Source organism: Camelus ferus, chromosome 1, assembly GCF_009834535.1.
Source record: "Camelus ferus isolate YT-003-E chromosome 1, BCGSAC_Cfer_1.0, whole genome shotgun sequence".
NCBI classification, from domain to species: domain Eukaryota; kingdom Metazoa; phylum Chordata; class Mammalia; order Artiodactyla; family Camelidae; genus Camelus; species Camelus ferus.
In genome coordinates, this window is record NC_045696.1 from 107,732,356 (window position 1) to 107,750,369 (window position 18,014).

Sequence of the window (18,014 nt, forward strand, 5' to 3'; positions counted from 1 at the left end):
CAATAAGTATCTTCACTAACATCAGATTCAGACCCTGCTCCCAATTCCATGCCTCTCTGTATAAACAGGATCTTTCTGTGTTGATGTCAAAGCACAGAATAATTTTTACACATGCTGAACTCAGCATGTGTGACACAAACCTCATAGAGATGAAAAGCTATGACCAGGTTTGTGAACACGTGGGCCTACACGTCACAACTGTACCTGACTAATGGTGGTTGGTAAAATGCCATCTACTCTAAGACATACCCCAACTTTGGAGTAAAAGAAAGTCACAATAAAATGCAACTTTTTTTTAAAGTTCAACTTTACATATATAAATCATAATTCTTAAAACCATCATTCTAATTAGCTCAGAAATTTCAAAGACTACCAAAGCATTAATAGTAACCTGTTATTGAACAAGTTTGAGATATAAATCCACCTTTATTACTATATCTGTAGTCAATACACCATACTACCACGTTCTCAAATTCTGTCAGTTAAGTGACATTTTTAACATGCTGTCAGCTTCATCTCTGGCAATGCCTCTTCTCAGTGTCTGACAACAGTAAGGTGAGCCCTAGGCCTCTCACCTGACATGGTGGTGTGGGTCTTGGCACCACCGAGCTCCTCCTGAGTAACGTCCTCATTGGTGACAGACTTCACAACATCAGGGCCAGTGATGAACAAGTAGGAGGTGTCCTGAAACCAGAGAATTCCAGAAGGTTCGACCTCAGAGCACCAGAACTCAACAGAGCCTCAGAGTTCACAGAGCCAAGATAACAAATGCGGAGAAGGTAGTGATGTGGTGGGAAACCAGGTTAGACGCAGCTCACAGAAGCCTACCCAAACTCAAGACCCAAGTTTTCCCTGCCTCACTGTCTATTAAAAAAATCTTTGCTGCCTGGTTCTTTCTCAGCGATATGACCTGAGGCGTGACTAACATTTCACCTAACAGGTGGTCCTTATTCAGAGCCTGCTGTGGACCAAGAATTTTTCTAAGCACTGAATGGGATTGCGTCATTAAAGCTGAGGTACTGTTATCACCCCATGTATAGATGAGGACACTAGGGCACTGTAATGGTATGAAGCTTGCCTAAAATTAACCAGCTGCTTTAAGTGAAGCCATTTGGAGACAACGATAAATCAATGCTTTGGTGTTTTGAGAGGATGAGAGGCTTTTAATTTTAAGCTTCTAACGTAAAGATAATAAAAACATATTGTAAAAATTTTAAACAGAATAGGGGCATACAATAGAAAGTAAGTCTACATGCCAGCCCTTATTTCCAGGCCTCCAATTTCCCTCCCCCAAAGGCAACCACTGTCAGTTTCTCTCCCCTCACAAAGTCATCCATGCAAATATGAGCATTCATATATATTTTTTCCCCTCTTATTTTCACTCCAGCACAGTGTCCTACACACACTTCTAAAACGTCTTGAAGATCATTCCACATCGGTATAGTAAAATATGTATCCCAATTTATTTAACTGTCACCTGCTGATGGTCTTTTAGGTTGTGTCCAGTACAAAAACTGAAGAGGAGGGAATACCTCCTAAATCATTCTATGAGACCCAGCATTACCTTAATACCGAGGCCAGAGAACTACAGATCAATATCTCATATAAATACTGATGCAAAAATACTCAACAAAATACTAGCAGGCCTAGCATTTTAAAAGGAAAAACCAAGAGGAATATTTTTCCTTAAATGCAAGAATGCTTCAGTACACAAATATTAATGTAATATGCCACATTAAAAGAACAAAGGGGGAAAAATTACATGGTCATCTCAATTAATGCAGAAAAAGCATGTGACAAAATTCAACACCACTTCATTATAAAAAGACTCAGAAAACTAGGAAGAAACTACTTTAACATGATTAAGGCCATAAATGAAAAACCTACAGCTAACATTATAGTCAGTGGTGAAAGACTGGAAGCTTTTCCTCTAAGATGAGCTACAAGGCAAGGATGCCCGTTTTCTCCACTTCTAGTCAACACAAGTACTGGAAATCCTAGCTAAAGCAATTAGTCAAGAAAAAGAAAAAGGTATCCATTTCAGAAAGGAAGAAGTAAACTGTTTGCAGATGACATGGATTTTATATGTAGAAAACCCTGAAGATTACACACACACCCAAGCTAAAACAAACAAATTAAGTTGCAAGATATAAAATTAACATACCAAAATCAGTTTTTATTTATGTACACTAAGAATGAACAATCTGAAAAGGAAGTTACAAAAACAATTTCATTTACACTAGCTTCTAAAAGAATAAAGTACTTAGGAATAACTTAGCCAAAAAGGCAAAGAAACCTTGCACAATAAAAATTATAAAACATTGCTGAAAGAAATTAAAGAAGACATAAATAAATGGAAAGACACCCCTATTCATGGATTGAATGACTCAATACTATTAAGATGTCAAACTACCAGAAGCAATATACAGATTCAATTTCACCCCTATCAAAATCCCCATGACACTTTTTTGCAGAAATAGAAAAATCCATCCTAAAATTGATGTGGAATCTCAAGAAACTGTACAGCCAAAACAATTTTTGAAAAAAAACAAAGTGGAGGTCTCACACTCCTGATTTCAACACCTACTACAAAGCTACAGAAATTAAAAGTCTGGTACTGGCATAAAGACAGATACTATAGACCGATGGAACAGAACAGAGAACCCAGCAGTAAACCCTCCCATTGCTGGTCAAATGGTTTTCAACAATGACACCTAGAACATTCAGTGGGGAAAGAACTGTCTTTTCAACAAATGGTGCTTGGAAAACTGGATATCCACATGCAGAAACATGAAGTTGGGACTTAGGTTATATCAAATACAAAATTAACTCAAAATGGATCAAAGGTCTAAACATAAGAGCAAGCTAAAACTAAAACTTAAAAGAAAACTTAGGGTAAAAGTCTTGTGACACTGAGGGGAAAAGTCCTGTGCCACTGGATCTGGCAAGATTTCTTGGGTATGACAATAAAAGCTGAGACAACAAAAGTCGATAAACTAGACTTCATCAAAATTAAAATCTGTGCAAAACAAAAAACACTAACAGAAGGAAAAGGCAGCCCACAGAATGGGAGAAAATATTTTCAAATCATATATATCTGTTAAGTGGTTTAAATGGTTAATATCAGAATATATGAAGAACTCTTACAACTCAGTAACAACAAAAATATTCAATCAAAAAATGGACAGAAGATCTGTATAGACATGTCTCAAAAAAAAAAAAAAATCAATAGCAAATAATATGAAAAGAGGCTCACCACCACTAATCATTTGGGAAATATAAATGAAAACCACAACGAGATACCACTTCACATGCACTAAGATAGCTATTATCAAAACATAAACAAGTCCTGGTGTGGATGTAGAGAAATTAGAACCCTTATGTACTGCTGGTGGAAATGTAAAATGGTGCAGTCACTGTGGAAAATAGTATGATGTTTCCTCAAAAACTAAAACAGAATTACCATATTATCCAGAAACTCTACTCTAAGGTGTATGCTCAAAAGAACAGAAAACAGGGATTCAAACAGGTATGTGTAACACCAATGTTTATTACAGCGTTAAGTCACAATAGCCAAAAGGTGGAAACAACTCAAGTGTTCATTGGCATATGCATGGATAAACAAAATGTAGAATTACATACAAAGGAGTATTAGCTAGCCTTAAAAAGGAAGGCAATTTGGCATGCTATCATATGGATGAAACTTAAAGACACTATGCTAACTAAAATAAGTCAGTCACAAATGGACAAATATTGTATGAGCCCACAAATTCATTGAGACTGAAAGGGGCCGGGAGTAGGGAATGGAAAACTAGTGTTTAATGAGTACAGAGCCTCAACTAGGGTAGATGAAAAAGTTCTGAAGATGGATGGTGGTGATGGCTGCACAAAAATGTGAATGCACCTAAGGCCACAGAACTATAACTTAAAATTTACCATTTTAACCATTTCCTATGTATATTGTACAATTTTTGTAAAAACACTGTAACAGTGTTAAACTGGAATTTAAAAACTGGTTATGTAAGAAAACATCCTAGTTCTTAAGAATTATATACTGAAGTATTAAAGGGGTAAAGGGACATGATATATATAACCCACTCTCAGTTAAGAATTCTAAGGGGGGAGGGTATAGCTCAAGTGATAGAATGCATGCCTAGCATGTACAAGGTCCTGGGTTCAATCCCCAGTACCTCCTCTAAAAATAAGTAAATAAATAAATCTAATTACCTACTGCCCCCCAAAAAATAATTCTATAAATTTGAAATTTCAAAATAAAAAGATTTTTTTAAAACTCTGCTCAAAGGATAGTATTGAGAGGAAAAAATGCAAGTCACAGAATGGGAGAAGACAGGTGCGACATATATGGTTGATATAGAACTTATATCCAGAATACACAAAAACTCCTAAAAATTAGTAAGAAAAAAACAAAAACCTCAATTTAAAATGGGCAAAAAAGATGAACAGGCATGCCACAAAAGAAACATGAAAAGGCATGGAAATGTAATATTAAACAATGAGAGATCACACCACATGCAAACTGGCATAATTAAATTATGTTAATAAAAATGCTGGCAAGGATGGAGAACAAGTGAAATTTTCACATACTACTAGCAGAAATGTAAATTGCTGCAACTTCTTCAGTAAACAGGCATTAGCTAGAAAAGCTAAGGATATGTATATCCTATGACTTAACATTGCCCCACCTTGAGAAACTCCAACATATATGCACCCAGATACATGTGTAAGAATGCTTATAACAGCATCATTTGCAATGTCAAAATCTTGAAACACAAATATCTGTCAACACAAGTATCTGTAGAAAGGATGAGGATATTAAAATAATTTACTACACAGCTATTAAAATGAACTACATTTACAAAAGAACAAGGATAAATCTTAAAAACATGAGTCATAGCCATGCACACACACAAAATGCATATTATATGATTTCACTTAACATTAAAGGTCATTAACATTAACCACACTGTTTATTGAGGCATAGTTAAAATTTTAAACTATAAAGCAAAGCAAATTTTAAAGCTACCATAAAAGTTGAGATAATAAATAATTCTAGGCAGGATGGATGGACACAACAGTGATTAGGAAGGAAGGGTAATGGTGGCAGGGCTCCAGGAGGGCCATTTCTTGATCTGGGTGTTATTTACATGCATTTGTACATTATAATAACCACTAAACTTTACATATTTTATGTTCTTCCCTGAGTATGCATTATATTAAATTTTAAGTGTTTAAAATGTTTAACTGGGAAAGCAGGCAGAGACAGGTGCAGAAAGACCAGTTAGAAGGACCCTGCAATAATACAGGTGGGGTACTTGGGAGTAATAGCAGCATAAGCAATAAGAAGTAGGCAGCAATTTGATTATATTTTAGATTATATCCTAAAGTAGAGCAACATGATTTCTGACTGATTAAACTTGGAACAGAACAGAAAAACATGAGTCAAAATAGTGTCAGTGTCTTTGACCTGAGCCACTGGACGGCTGGTCTTGCCATTGATTGAGATGGGGAAGGTTATAAGGAGCACTTTGAGAGGGGCTTGAGAGGGGCTCGTTAGAGATAAAATCTATTAAGTCAGAGAAACCCATTCATGTCCAACTGGAAATATGAAAATGAATATATGTATGTATATGCATGACTGGGTCATTGTGCTGTACACCAGAAATGGACTCATTGTAACTGACAGTACTTCAATTAAAAAAAAAGTCCAAGTGGAAATGTTGATAGGGAACTGAACGTTTAATCCTGGTGTTCAGGAGACTGTTCCATCCTAAAGAAACAGGTTTGAGAGTTGTCAACATATACAGAGATGGATGTTTAATGTCTTAAGATAGGATATGCTCACTAGAGGAATGAGAGAATTGCCAGAAGAAAACCAAGAGAATATAGTACCCTCATGTTTCAAAGAAAAAGAAGTGATTAACATAGGTCAAATGTTGCTAGAAGGTCAAGTAAGAAAAGGACTGAGAAATGCCAACTGGATTTAGTGTACAATAATCACTGGTATCTTAGATACAAGAAAGTGATGTTATCATTGACCCTAAATAGAACAATATTCTTTTCATCATAAATTAATTATCTAAGTATATTTAGATCTACTTCTCAATTCTGTTCTATTCCCCTGGTCTACTTATTTACAAAGTGAACAAATAGTTTTAGTTATTTTAGCTTTATAACATATTTTCTCATCTGGCAGGGCTAATTCCTCGTTGCACTTCCTTCATGAAATGTCTATTCTTACATAGCAGTTTCTCCCCTAATATGAACTTCATACTTACCTTGTCTAGTCTTTCAAAAAAGAATCTGTTAGCATTTTTTTCTGCACTCTCATTAAACACACAGAGTATTTAAGATGTAGAACAGTTAAGGCTTAATGACTAGCTGCAGAAGACAAGAAAGAGAAGGTGGGGCCAATATGCATATATTAAAGTTCTTCAAGTGTAAGATGGAATTATGAAGAAAACAGAGAATTAAAAGAGCAAGCATACAAAAAGTCAACATATAGAAATCAGTTGCATTTCTATACACTATATACAAAATTACAAAATAAATTTAAAGCCCCAGCCCACTCACAACAGCATCAAACATAATAAAATACTTAGGTATAAATTTAACCAAGGAGGTGAAATATCTGTACTCTGACAACTACAGGACTTGGATGAAAGACACTGAAGAAGACACAGGTAACTGGGAAAAGACCCCAAGTTCATGGATAAAAATATTGTTAAAATGTCCATACTACCCAAAGCCATCTATAGATTCAATGCAACTCCTACCAAAACTCCAATGGCATTTTTGACAGAGGTAGGGGGAAAAAATCTAAAATCTGTATGGAACCATGAAAGACCCAGAAGAACCAAAGCAATACTGAGAAAAAAGAATAACACTGGAGGCACCACACTGTCTTATCTCAAACACTACTACAAGGCTACAGTGACCAAAACAATATGGCATGCTGTGAGTAGATTACAGAGGGGAATACAGAATCATAGTGAGGGACTTAAAAGTTGGGCAAGGGGGGAGAGTCCAGCTCAAGTGGTAGAGAACATGTTTAGCATATATAAGGTCCTGGGTTCAATCTCCAGTACTTCCTCCAAATATAAATAAATAAATAAACCTCCCCTTTATAAAACAAAGGAAAAACAAAAGTTGGGCAAGATACCTGAACACATTACAGAACAGTGTTTGATTTATAGTAAGGGCTCAATATATGTTAACTATGACTATTTGTAGGGTGAAACACATTCCCACATTCCTGGTATTTTCTTACATAAAGAAACAATATAGTGTCTCTTTCCATTCTGTGGGAGGAGGAATGACTTACTAGATTGGAGAGTTCTGTAAAAGAATTATGTGTTCTGTGCTCGTATCCCCTGTCTCACACACACATGCACATGCACGCACGCGCGCGCACACACACACACTCTCAGCCTGCCTTCATTCCTGAATCCTTTTTTTCTCCTTAAGGAGATCTATGGTTTTCTAGTACTGACTGTATTTGGATGAATAAACTGATGAGTAAATTACATTTGTACAACAGACCTAAAATGATATTTGCCTATTGTTTTATCCATAATAAAAATGATACTTAAAAAAAATATGTCATGGCATAAAAAGAGAAACACAGACCAACAGAACAGAGTCAAGAGCCCAGAAACAAACTCTCACGTATACAATCAACTCATTTGACAAAGGAGCCAAGAACACTCAATGGGGAAAAGATAATCTCTTTGATATATGGCAGTGGGAAAACTAGATAACTGCATGCAGAAAAATGAAATTGGACCCATATCTTATACTACTCACAGAAATTAACTCAAAATGGATTAAAGACTTAAAGACCTGAAACTGTAAACTTCTAGAAACAAACATATGGGAAACACTCCCTGACACTGGTCTTGGCAATAATTTTATGGATGACACCAAAAGTACAAGAAATAAAGGAAAAATTAATAAGTGGAGCTACATCAAACTAAAAAGCTTCGGCACAGCAAAAGAAACAATCAATAAAATGAAAAGGCAACTTACTGAATGGGAGAAAATATCTGCAAATCCTGTATCTGATAAGGGGTTAATATCCAAAATACATAGAGAACTCACACAACTCAGTATCAAAAAAAATCTGATTAAAAAGCAGGCAGGGGATCTCAATAGACATAGTTCCAAAGAAAACACACACATGGTACATGAAAAGATGCTCAACATCACTCATCATCAGGGAAATGCAAATCAGAACCACAGTGAGGTTTTTAGCCTCACACCTGTCAGAATGGCTGTTATCAAAAAGAAACAAGTGTTAGTGAGGATGTGGAGAAAAGGGAACACTTGTGCACCGTTGGTAGGAATGTAAATTGATACAGCCACTGTGGAAAACAGTATACAGGTTCCTCAAAAAATTAAAAATAGAACTACCATCCAGTGGGATTCCACTTCTGGGTATATATACAAGGGAAATAAAATCAGGACCTCAAAGCGGTATCTGCACTCCCATGTTCACTGCATTACTCACAATAGCCAAGATATGAAAACAACCTAAGTGTCCATCAATGGATGAGGAGATAAAGAAAATGTGACACACACATATACACACAGGATTATCCACTGGATATCCACAGTGATAAAGAAAATGTAATATAGACATACACACAGACACACACAGAGGAATATTATTTAGCCATGAGAAAGAAGGAAATGCTGCCACGTGTGACATGAATGGACCTGCAGGGCATTTCACTTAACATGTGCTAAGGAAGATAAGTCAGACAGAAAGAGACAAATACTGTACAATCTCACTTATATGTGGAATCTAAAAAAGTTGAACTCATAGAAAAAGAATGGTAATCACCAAGGACTGGGGTGGGGGCGGGATGGGGCAGGCAAGGGGAAAATAGAGAGATGTTGGTTAAAAGATATAAACTTCCAGTTATAAGATGAATAAGTTCTGGGGATCTAAAGTATAGTATGGTGATTACAGTTAACAATATTGTATTATATACTTGAAAACTGCTAAGTGAGCAGATCTTAAATGTTCTCACCACAAAAAAGAGATGGTAATTATGTGAGGTGATGGAGGTGTTATTAGCTAACTAATGCTACTGGGGTTAACCATTGTGCAAAATGTGAGTATCAAACAACATATACCCTTTAAACTTACATCATGTTACATGTCAATTATTTCTCAATAAGACTGGGAAAATGTTTTTAAAATAAGAAAAAATAGTTTAGAATAAGTTCCAGCACGTCTGTAGGGAGAGGAAGAAAGGATGGCCTTAGCCAGAGGAATTGATCCCACACCTCCGTTCTTACCAGGCAGGAAGACAACTGGGGTAGCACCAGGTGGGTATGGCATATACAGATTTAGTGGGCAAAAGTTCAAGGAATTCTGCTTTGTGCAGGAAGTTAAGAGATGTGGTCACCTTTATTTTTAAAGTCCATCCTAAACTGAACATTGAACATTTAGGTTGCTTTCAATCTGTCACTAAGAATAGAATAGTTGAGTCAAGGGGTAAGCATTTTGCTAAATTTTAGTTCCTTCTGCCAAACTACCCTTGAGAAAAATGTTTCCTCTTTATACTTCTATGTACACCATTTTGATATTGGATGACTCTCTCTCCTTTTAGCCCCCTAATCTGTCTTGACACTTATTGCTCATTATTGCTAAAAATATTTTAAGAGGAAAACATTGATTTTTCTGGGGGTGGGTGTAGCTCAAGTGGTCGAGCACATGCTTAGCATGCATGAGATCCTGGGTTCAACCCCCAGTAACTCCTTGAAAAATAAACATCTGATTACCTCCCCATCCCCTGCCAAAATAAAATAATTAAATAATATGATGATAAATCAATATTTTTAAAAAATTTTTTTAAAAGACTGATTTTTAAAAATTTTTTTTTCAGCTTTTTTTTTTTTTTTGAGGGGGGAAGTAATTAGGTTTATTTATTTTTGGAGCCGGTACCGGGGATTGAACCCAGCACCTCATGTATGCTGAGCATGCACCCCACAACTTGAGCTATATCCTCCTCCTGATTTTTTTTTTAATCAGGTTAAGGGTGATTACCCATGTATAATTTAAAACAGGCTTCATTTAAAAATAATTTTTAAAATGTCATTCCATCTACATCATGTAATAAAGATATGTACCTCTCATAGTAAAGTTGGAGATCAGATTTATCATCACCATCATAGGCAAAATGTAATAAAATGGCAAACAGCGAAGAAATAAAGATGGGAATAAGAAATAACTTCCCAATAAAGCAGATTACAGAAAAACTTTCCATGAGAAACTTTTTGAATAGGATTCAGTAGTAAACAATCATCTGTCTGGGCAGAGAATAGAATCCTCTGATTACCTGAAACTCATTTGCAATTCAGATCAACAAGTAAAATCAACCACTAGTGAAGTACACAAGCACATTCTCCCACTGAGCACCACTCCCTGCCCTGCCCCACCCCGAGCTACAGACTGCATGCAAACATTCTCTCCATCAAGACCTTATCATCACCACAATGAAAGCCAAAGAGAGTACAGATAACAAGCCAGATCTGGGTCAGGAATTATTGTTATTACAGGTGAGGTACTGCACAACACTCAAAGGTCAGGAGAACCAGGTCCTTCTTTCTTACCTTGACCATGAACGTGAAGTCTGTTAGGGCTGGGGAGTAGACAGCCCCACCAGCACATGGGCCCATGATCAGAGAAATCTGAGGGATGACTCCAGATGCTGTCACATTCCTCTGCCAAAAGAGAAAGGCAAAGGCATCTGGTTACAGAGGTGTTCAAGGCATTATCTGCAGAAAGACAGAGGTAACAATAAAAGTACATTTGGCTTTCAGTCACAGAAATTCTATCCTAGAGGCAAGAGACCTAATCTGTACAGTTTCTTTCTTTCAGAATTATATACGCAATTTCTCCCCATTACTGGTGGGATGGCTGGTATATTACTTTCTGGGGCAAATAACCTCTCCTCTCCTTGGCAAGGCAATAGTTTCCTGAAAGCTCCCTGACCAAGACATGAACTCAGAATTCTACCACTCTTACCCAAGCTCCAAACACACCTCAGGCCAGGACCCCTGTCTGCACAAAGGTGGCTGGAAGGATTCATGAAAACATCAGGCAGAACATACAGGGCCAACACTTATCCTGAAGCCATGACCTCCACTTGGCGCCCCTTCACACCCTCCACAGAGGGTCCCCAATAGTTATAAGGCAGGGCTAAGAGGCAAGTGCTACTTTACTCTAGTCTTCAATGTCTGCCCACCCTAGACAGGGCCCAATGGGCAAAAGGGAGGTATCAGGAGCTAGAAAGGCTCCACAGAGACAATGGTGTTGTGAAGGGCCAAGCCTCAGGCCACTTTCTGGGAAAAATAAGATATCCCAGGGGGCAGGAGGGCCCAGGCAAGAAAAAAGCTCAATGACTCCTTGCCCAACCCCTAGCTTTTGTTCTCCCCTGAGCCCCATCAGCTTAAGAGAAGTATGTCCCTGTCCTGGCTCTAAGCCCAATTTCTATAATTCACAGGACATAGTTCAGGACAGTACAAAGGGGCATCTCCAGAGAGGATTCTGAGAAGACGGCACAGTAGGAAGCACCAGGCATCTGTCTCCCCACCTGGACAAAAATTGCACTGTCTGATGTAACTTTTTGGAACTCTGGAGCCTCCCAAGGGCTTGCAACTTCCAGGGGAAAGATTTGGACGGCAACTTGTGGTTAATTTCAATTTCAGCTCTCAGCATCATAGTAGCTACCCCTAGCCACTCCCTACCCTCAGCCACCAGGCATGCAGCTGTGCAAGTGTTCCTAGAGCAGCTTACACAAAGGTAGGTAAAAAGGAACTGGCCCCCCAAGTATCAGGGATCTATGATCTGAGGTCCAGCTGCTGATTCTGATCAGAAGTGCAGTTAGAGAGGTAGGCAGCCTCACCCTACAGGTCAACATTACTTACATTAGGGAAATGCAAATCAAAACCAGACTGAGATACCACATCATACACATTAGGATGGCTACTATCAAAAAAACAGAAAACAAGTAGTGTTGGTGACGATGTGGAGAAATTGGAACCCGTGTACACTATTGATAGAACTGTAAAATGGTACAGCCACTATCGAAAACAGCATGGTGGGTCCTCAAAAATTTAAAAATAGAATTATCACATGATCCAGAAATTCTACTTCTGGTGATATACCAAAAAGAATGGAAAACAGGGTCTCAGGGAGATAATCTGTAATCCACATTCATGGCATCATTACTCACAATAGCCAAAAAGTGGACTCATCCCAAATGCCCCTCAAAAGATGAATGGATAAACAAAACGTGGTATGTACACACAATGGAATATTACTCAGCCTTAAAAAGGAAGGAAATCCTGTCACATGCTACAACACAGATGAAACTTGAGATGTTATGTAATAGAAAAGAACAAATCTGACTCTATATTAAATCTGTTCCTTTAGCTTTAACCACTGTGCCCTGTTTTCTAGGCTTAGTCTTGCTAGCTATGCACTCACATAAAGACAAAAAGTTGCAGAATACAGAATAACATTTTTGTTGGAGGCTTTGCAGGAGCACCATGACCTGGCCCACGTGGACAGCTGCAGGAACAAAGAATTCCTACACCGAGAAGTTTGCAATAACCAACCACACCCCCACCCCCCCATTTTTTGTATGAAAGGAGCCTGTATTCTGACTGGGGAAGGATGGTTCTCCAAGACATTTGTCTGCCATCCTCTCGGTCTGCCAGCTTTCCAAATAAAGTCACTATTCCTTGCCCCAACACCTTGTCTCCCAATTTACTGGCCTGTCGTGTGGTGAGCAGAACGAGTTTGGACTCGGTAACAGTTATCCTAAGTGAAATAAGCCAGTCACAAAACCAAAAATATTGTACAATTTTACTTACGTGAGGTGTTTGATCAAAATTATAGAGACAAAGTAGAAAGGCGGTTACTAGGGGTTGGGGAGGTGATAACACGGAGTAATTTTGTAATGGGTATAGAGTTTCAGTTTTGCAAGACAAAAAGTTATGGAGATGGATAATGGTGATAAGGCACATAAAATTATGAATGTATTCAACACCACTGAACTATACATTGAAGAATGTTTTCGTAAGTTTTATGTGTATTTTAACACAATTATTTTTAAAAGTTGAAAAAAATTGTCCACATTTTGCAAAAAAAAATCAAGGTGGAGGGGTAGGCTTCCAGCTATGACAGAGTAAAGAGTTCAGAAAATACTCTCTTCAAAAACAACTATAAAATTGGACTAAACTGTCAAAAACAAACATTTCAGGGCTCTGAAACTGGATCAAACATTAACAAATTGCAGAGTGTTTATTAATGAAAAACTGCTAACTATGAGATAAGAACAGTAGGAGTCAATGGCATTCATAACTAAGGCTGCTACTGTTGCCCACACGAGCTCAGGATGTCCTTCAGGGTGAAAGAAAACACCAGATGGTAATTCAAATCCACAAGAAGTAAGAACTCAAATGGTAAATATGTAGCTAAATCTACAATACTGCATAAATATAGTTCTCTTTCTTTTCTTGATATGTCAAAAAACATGACTGCATAAAGCAGAAGTTCTAATACTTTGTAGCTGGGCTAATAATAACATCAGGTATGAAACAACAACAGCACAAAGAAAGCGGGATAAAAATGGAGCTATATTGGACCAAAGTTCCCATATTTTACCAGAATTAAGTCAGTATTAATTTGAAGTAGATTGATAAATTTACATATTGTAACCTTTCGAGTAAACACTTAAAAAAAATCTCAAATGCAGTTTTAAAAAGTCAGAAATTGCAAAGGTACATTAAAAATATGTGTTTACCATAAAAGTTGAGTGATGTCACTATGATGGAACAGGAAGTTCTAAAGAATCCATCCCTCCAACAAAACAACTACTGAGCTGGCAGGAACTGTCTGAAGCAACTATTTTGGAACTCTGGAGTCTAGGGGAACATGTAGCTTCCAGGGGGAGTTTCCTGAAGAAGTAGGTAAATTTCCATCCATTTCCACATTTAGCATAGTAGCTAACATCCCCCAGCCTACAACTCTGTGGCAGGCAGCCACAGAGACTGGCAGCGTGTATTCCAGTGTGGCTAGCTGGTGTCAGGGTAGGCAAAAGGGCCTGTCCTCCAAAAATCAAGGTTGTGTGTTTTGATCAAGGGTTTTGATCACTGAGGATCAAGCACAGAGGCTGACCACTGTTTTGACCCTGACAGGTTCAAGCAGTTTCCCAGGTGAGTTGGGATTTAAAGAGACAGTTCATCTCTTCTGCGAGCCAGACATTTAAGGAAATCTTCGTCAGGTCACCGGGTGACTGCAGAGACAATGGAACTAAAACTTCAGTGACCACACAATATGGAATGTGCTTTGCAAAAACAGGTTGGAAAAGTCACAGATAGATAGACAGATCCAACCCCCAACAAGCAAAAATCAGCAATCTCTGAGAAGTGGGAGAATTAGATTTCCAACATTACCAAATGTAACTCAACTTCCAGTACTTGACCAAAAAACAATCACTGAACACACAAAGAAACAAGCTAGTATGGCCCAGTCACAGGGGAGAAAAAAGAATCTGACAAAAAACCATCCCTGGGGAAGCCCAGACATTGGAATTATGAGTCAAATATGTTATATATGAACTGTCTTAAATGTGTTCAACAAGCTAAAGGAAACCATAGGGAAAAAACTAAAGGAAATCAGGAAAACAATGTCTGAACAAAATGAGAATGCCAATAAAGAAATAGAAATAGAAAGAGAAATCAAGCAGAAACTCTGCAGTTGAAAAGTACAATAACTGAAATGAAAAGCTGACTTAGAGGCGTTCAACAGCAGATTTCAGCAAGCAAGAGAACTTCAGAGAACTTGAAGACAAGACAACTGAAACTAACCACTCTGAGGAACAGAAAAAAAAAACAACAACAACAGGAGCTGAATGACCTCTGAGAAAGCATCAAATGTACCAACATACACATTATGAGACTATCAGGAGAAAAAATGTGCTTCCGATGTAAAATAAGCATACAGGTCAACAGAAAATAATTGAGCCCACGAATAAGCCCTTACATAAATTTATGGTCATTTGATTTTCTTCTACCGAAGTACCAAGATAGTCAAATGGGGAAAGTCATGTCAATCAATGGTGGTGGGATAGGATGTATTTAGACTCTGACCTCATAGCATACTCAAAAATTAACTCAGGAGGCAGCATATAGCTCAGTGGTAGAGTGTGTGCTTGGAATGCACAAGGTCCTGGGTTCAATCCCCAGTACCTCTATTAAAAAAATAAATAAACCTAATTACAACCTCCCTCAAAAACAAACAAACAAATATTTTTAATTAACTCAAAAGAAATCTCAGACCTAATATGAGAACCAAAACTTATAAAACTCCATGAGGAAAAAAAAAAAAGACTCCAGACAAAATCTTCATGACTTTGTATTGGGCAGAATTCTTACAGATGACAACAGAAGCACAAGCCACAAAAGAAAAACACTGATAAACTGGACTTCAAAATTTCAAACTTTTGCACTTCAAATGCTACCATTAATAAAAAGGCACAGACTGGGAAAAATACTTGTAAATCATATATCATCCATTAGAGGACTTGTATCCAGATTATATAAAGAGCTCTTATAAGTCAAAAACCCAATTACAAAATGAGCAAACAAACATTCCAGTAGATATACAAATGACTAACACATACATAAGAAGTTACTCAACAGGATTAGTCAGCAGGGAAATGCAAATTAACATTAAAGGAGGTACTACTACATACCACTGCAACGACCATAATGAAAAAGGCTGACAATACTAAGTGTCAACAAGCATATGGAGAACTTGAAACCCTCAATATGTGGCTTGTGGTTAATGTAAAACGGTAGCTACTTTGGGGAAAAAATTGGCAGTTTCTTAAAAAGTGATATATAAACTTATCATAGTGAAACTCAGCAGGAACCTGTGAGTTCCCAAGTACAAAGGCCTTTCTGTGTGCCCCATTTCTTGTTTATAGGAAAAAAGTTTCAGCCTTCTAGGCCTTCCAAGAGTTTCAAAGAGCAGATTCAAACAGTTACTAATTAGGGGAATGAGGGAATTCAGAAAGAAAACAATGGTAAGGCATGGAGCCTGGGCCTGCTTCCTTTTGGAGGGGGATGTGCATAACAACTTGATACATATCTCTGAGTTCTTCTACTGGAACTAAGGCTCACACCAAGTGGAGGATGGTAAATTCAGGCTGAGCACAAGCCCTGGACCCCAGACTAGTTGGAACTAGAGGCTGACGATTGAGATTCCCAAAACATCACCTTGTTACTCCACCACTAACCAATCAGAGGAAGGTCACACACCTGCCCACTCCCTCACCTTCCCCTTAAAAACTCTCCCCTGAAACCCAGTAGGGAGTTTAGGTCGTTTGAGCATGAGCTGCCCCATCCTCCTTCCTTGATCCTACAATAAACCTTTTTCTGATCCAAACTTATTTTGGTTTGTTTGGCCTCACTGTGCATTGGGCACAGGAACTTACGTTTGACAACAATTTGACCCTAACAATTCCACACTTAGGAATCTACTTAAGGGTTATGAAAACATATGTCTGCTCACTGAGTTATATACAAATGTTCATAGCATTATTTATGATAGTCAAAAAGTAGAAACAACCTAAATGTCCAGCTAGTGGGTGGATTAACAAAATGAGGGATATCTAAATACTATTCAGCAATAAAAAATAAACCATTGATACATAGTACAATATGAATGAACCTCAAAAATATTATGTTCAATGAAAAGACTCAAATGCAAAAATTGTAGAGGCAGAAAGCTGATCACTGGCTCCCTAGGGCTGGGTAGGAACTGACTGTAGGCAGGCAGGAGGGATCATTTTGGAGGGAAAGACTCTAAATCAGAGGTTATGGTGATAGTTGCACAACTCTAAATTTATTAAAAATTGTTGAATTGTACACTTACAATGGGTGGATTTTATGGTTTATAAATTATACCTCAAGAAAGCTGTTTTTAAAATAACAAAGTCATGGAAGACAAAGAAAAACCAAGAAAATGCTCCAGATTAGAGATGAAAGAGATACGACAACTAAAGATAGCACTTAATCCTTGATTGGATGGGGTGGGGGGAATAACTATAAAGGCCTTATTTGGATATTTAATGAAATATGAATACAAACCATGAATAAGAGTAATATTAATAAATCAATATTAAGTTTCCCAATTATTATACTGTTTATACAAGAGAATGTCCTTATTCTTGGAAAACATACAATGAAGGATTTAAGAGATATAGGAGGCATAGTCTCCAATTTACTCTCAAATGTTTTGGAAAAATGCAACATGCAAATATGTACATATGGAGAGAAAATGATACAGCAAATGAGCAAAATGTAAGTAACTGGTGAACGTGAAAGGACACATGGGAGTTCTTTTGCTCCCCAGTGGGTGATCCCCAGAGCTCAAGTTTAAAGATTAAAAAGTAGGTTTAACATCTACAAAGCGCCTTCTCCCACAACTAGCAGAGTATCGTACACAAAGTAAGTACACATTTTTCTGACCAATCACAAAATGCAATGGCCGAAAATAAAACCCTCATAAGCCTGCAGCCCAGGGGATGACCAGAGCAGCTGGCCTGATTAGAAACAATGTCTGCCTGTCTCTGTCCTTCCTTCCCTCCCCTCCCTGGAAAGGCTGATCTGTCCCTTTTCTCAAGTTTCTATCTGGCAGTGTCTCTCCCTCACCCCAATCTCCCGTACTGTACTCTCACGACATACTTCCCACTTCACATACTTTCCACTTCAAGTAATGCATTTAGTTTATTTTTGTTTCTTTTCACCTCTTTCTCGTCTAGTCTGTAAGAAAAAGCAGAGAGATACCAGAAATGATGTTCACCAAATGCTTCTGCATTGGTGGGATCTGGGGTTTCTTTCTTCTTTATATCACAGCTTGAACTTTATATAATGACCTTGCAGTGTTTTAACCAAAAGAAGTATTGTTT

At 37.7% G+C, this 18,014-nt stretch overlaps 1 protein-coding gene across 2 annotated transcripts in view; it reads right to left on the bottom strand.

Annotated features, from left to right (window-relative positions):
* Nucleotides 1–18,014, bottom strand: part of PCCB (propionyl-CoA carboxylase subunit beta) — a 52,681-nt gene that overhangs the window by 25,921 nt on the left and 8,746 nt on the right. For both annotated transcript variants that reach the window (XM_006182816.3, XM_032487982.1), the window contains 2 exons: nt 10,642–10,752; nt 576–684 (listed from right to left, as the gene is read on the bottom strand). In XM_006182816.3, coding sequence (XP_006182878.1) covers nt 576–684; nt 10,642–10,752 — 220 coding nt within the window. The remainder of the gene's footprint in view (nt 1–575; nt 685–10,641; nt 10,753–18,014) is intronic.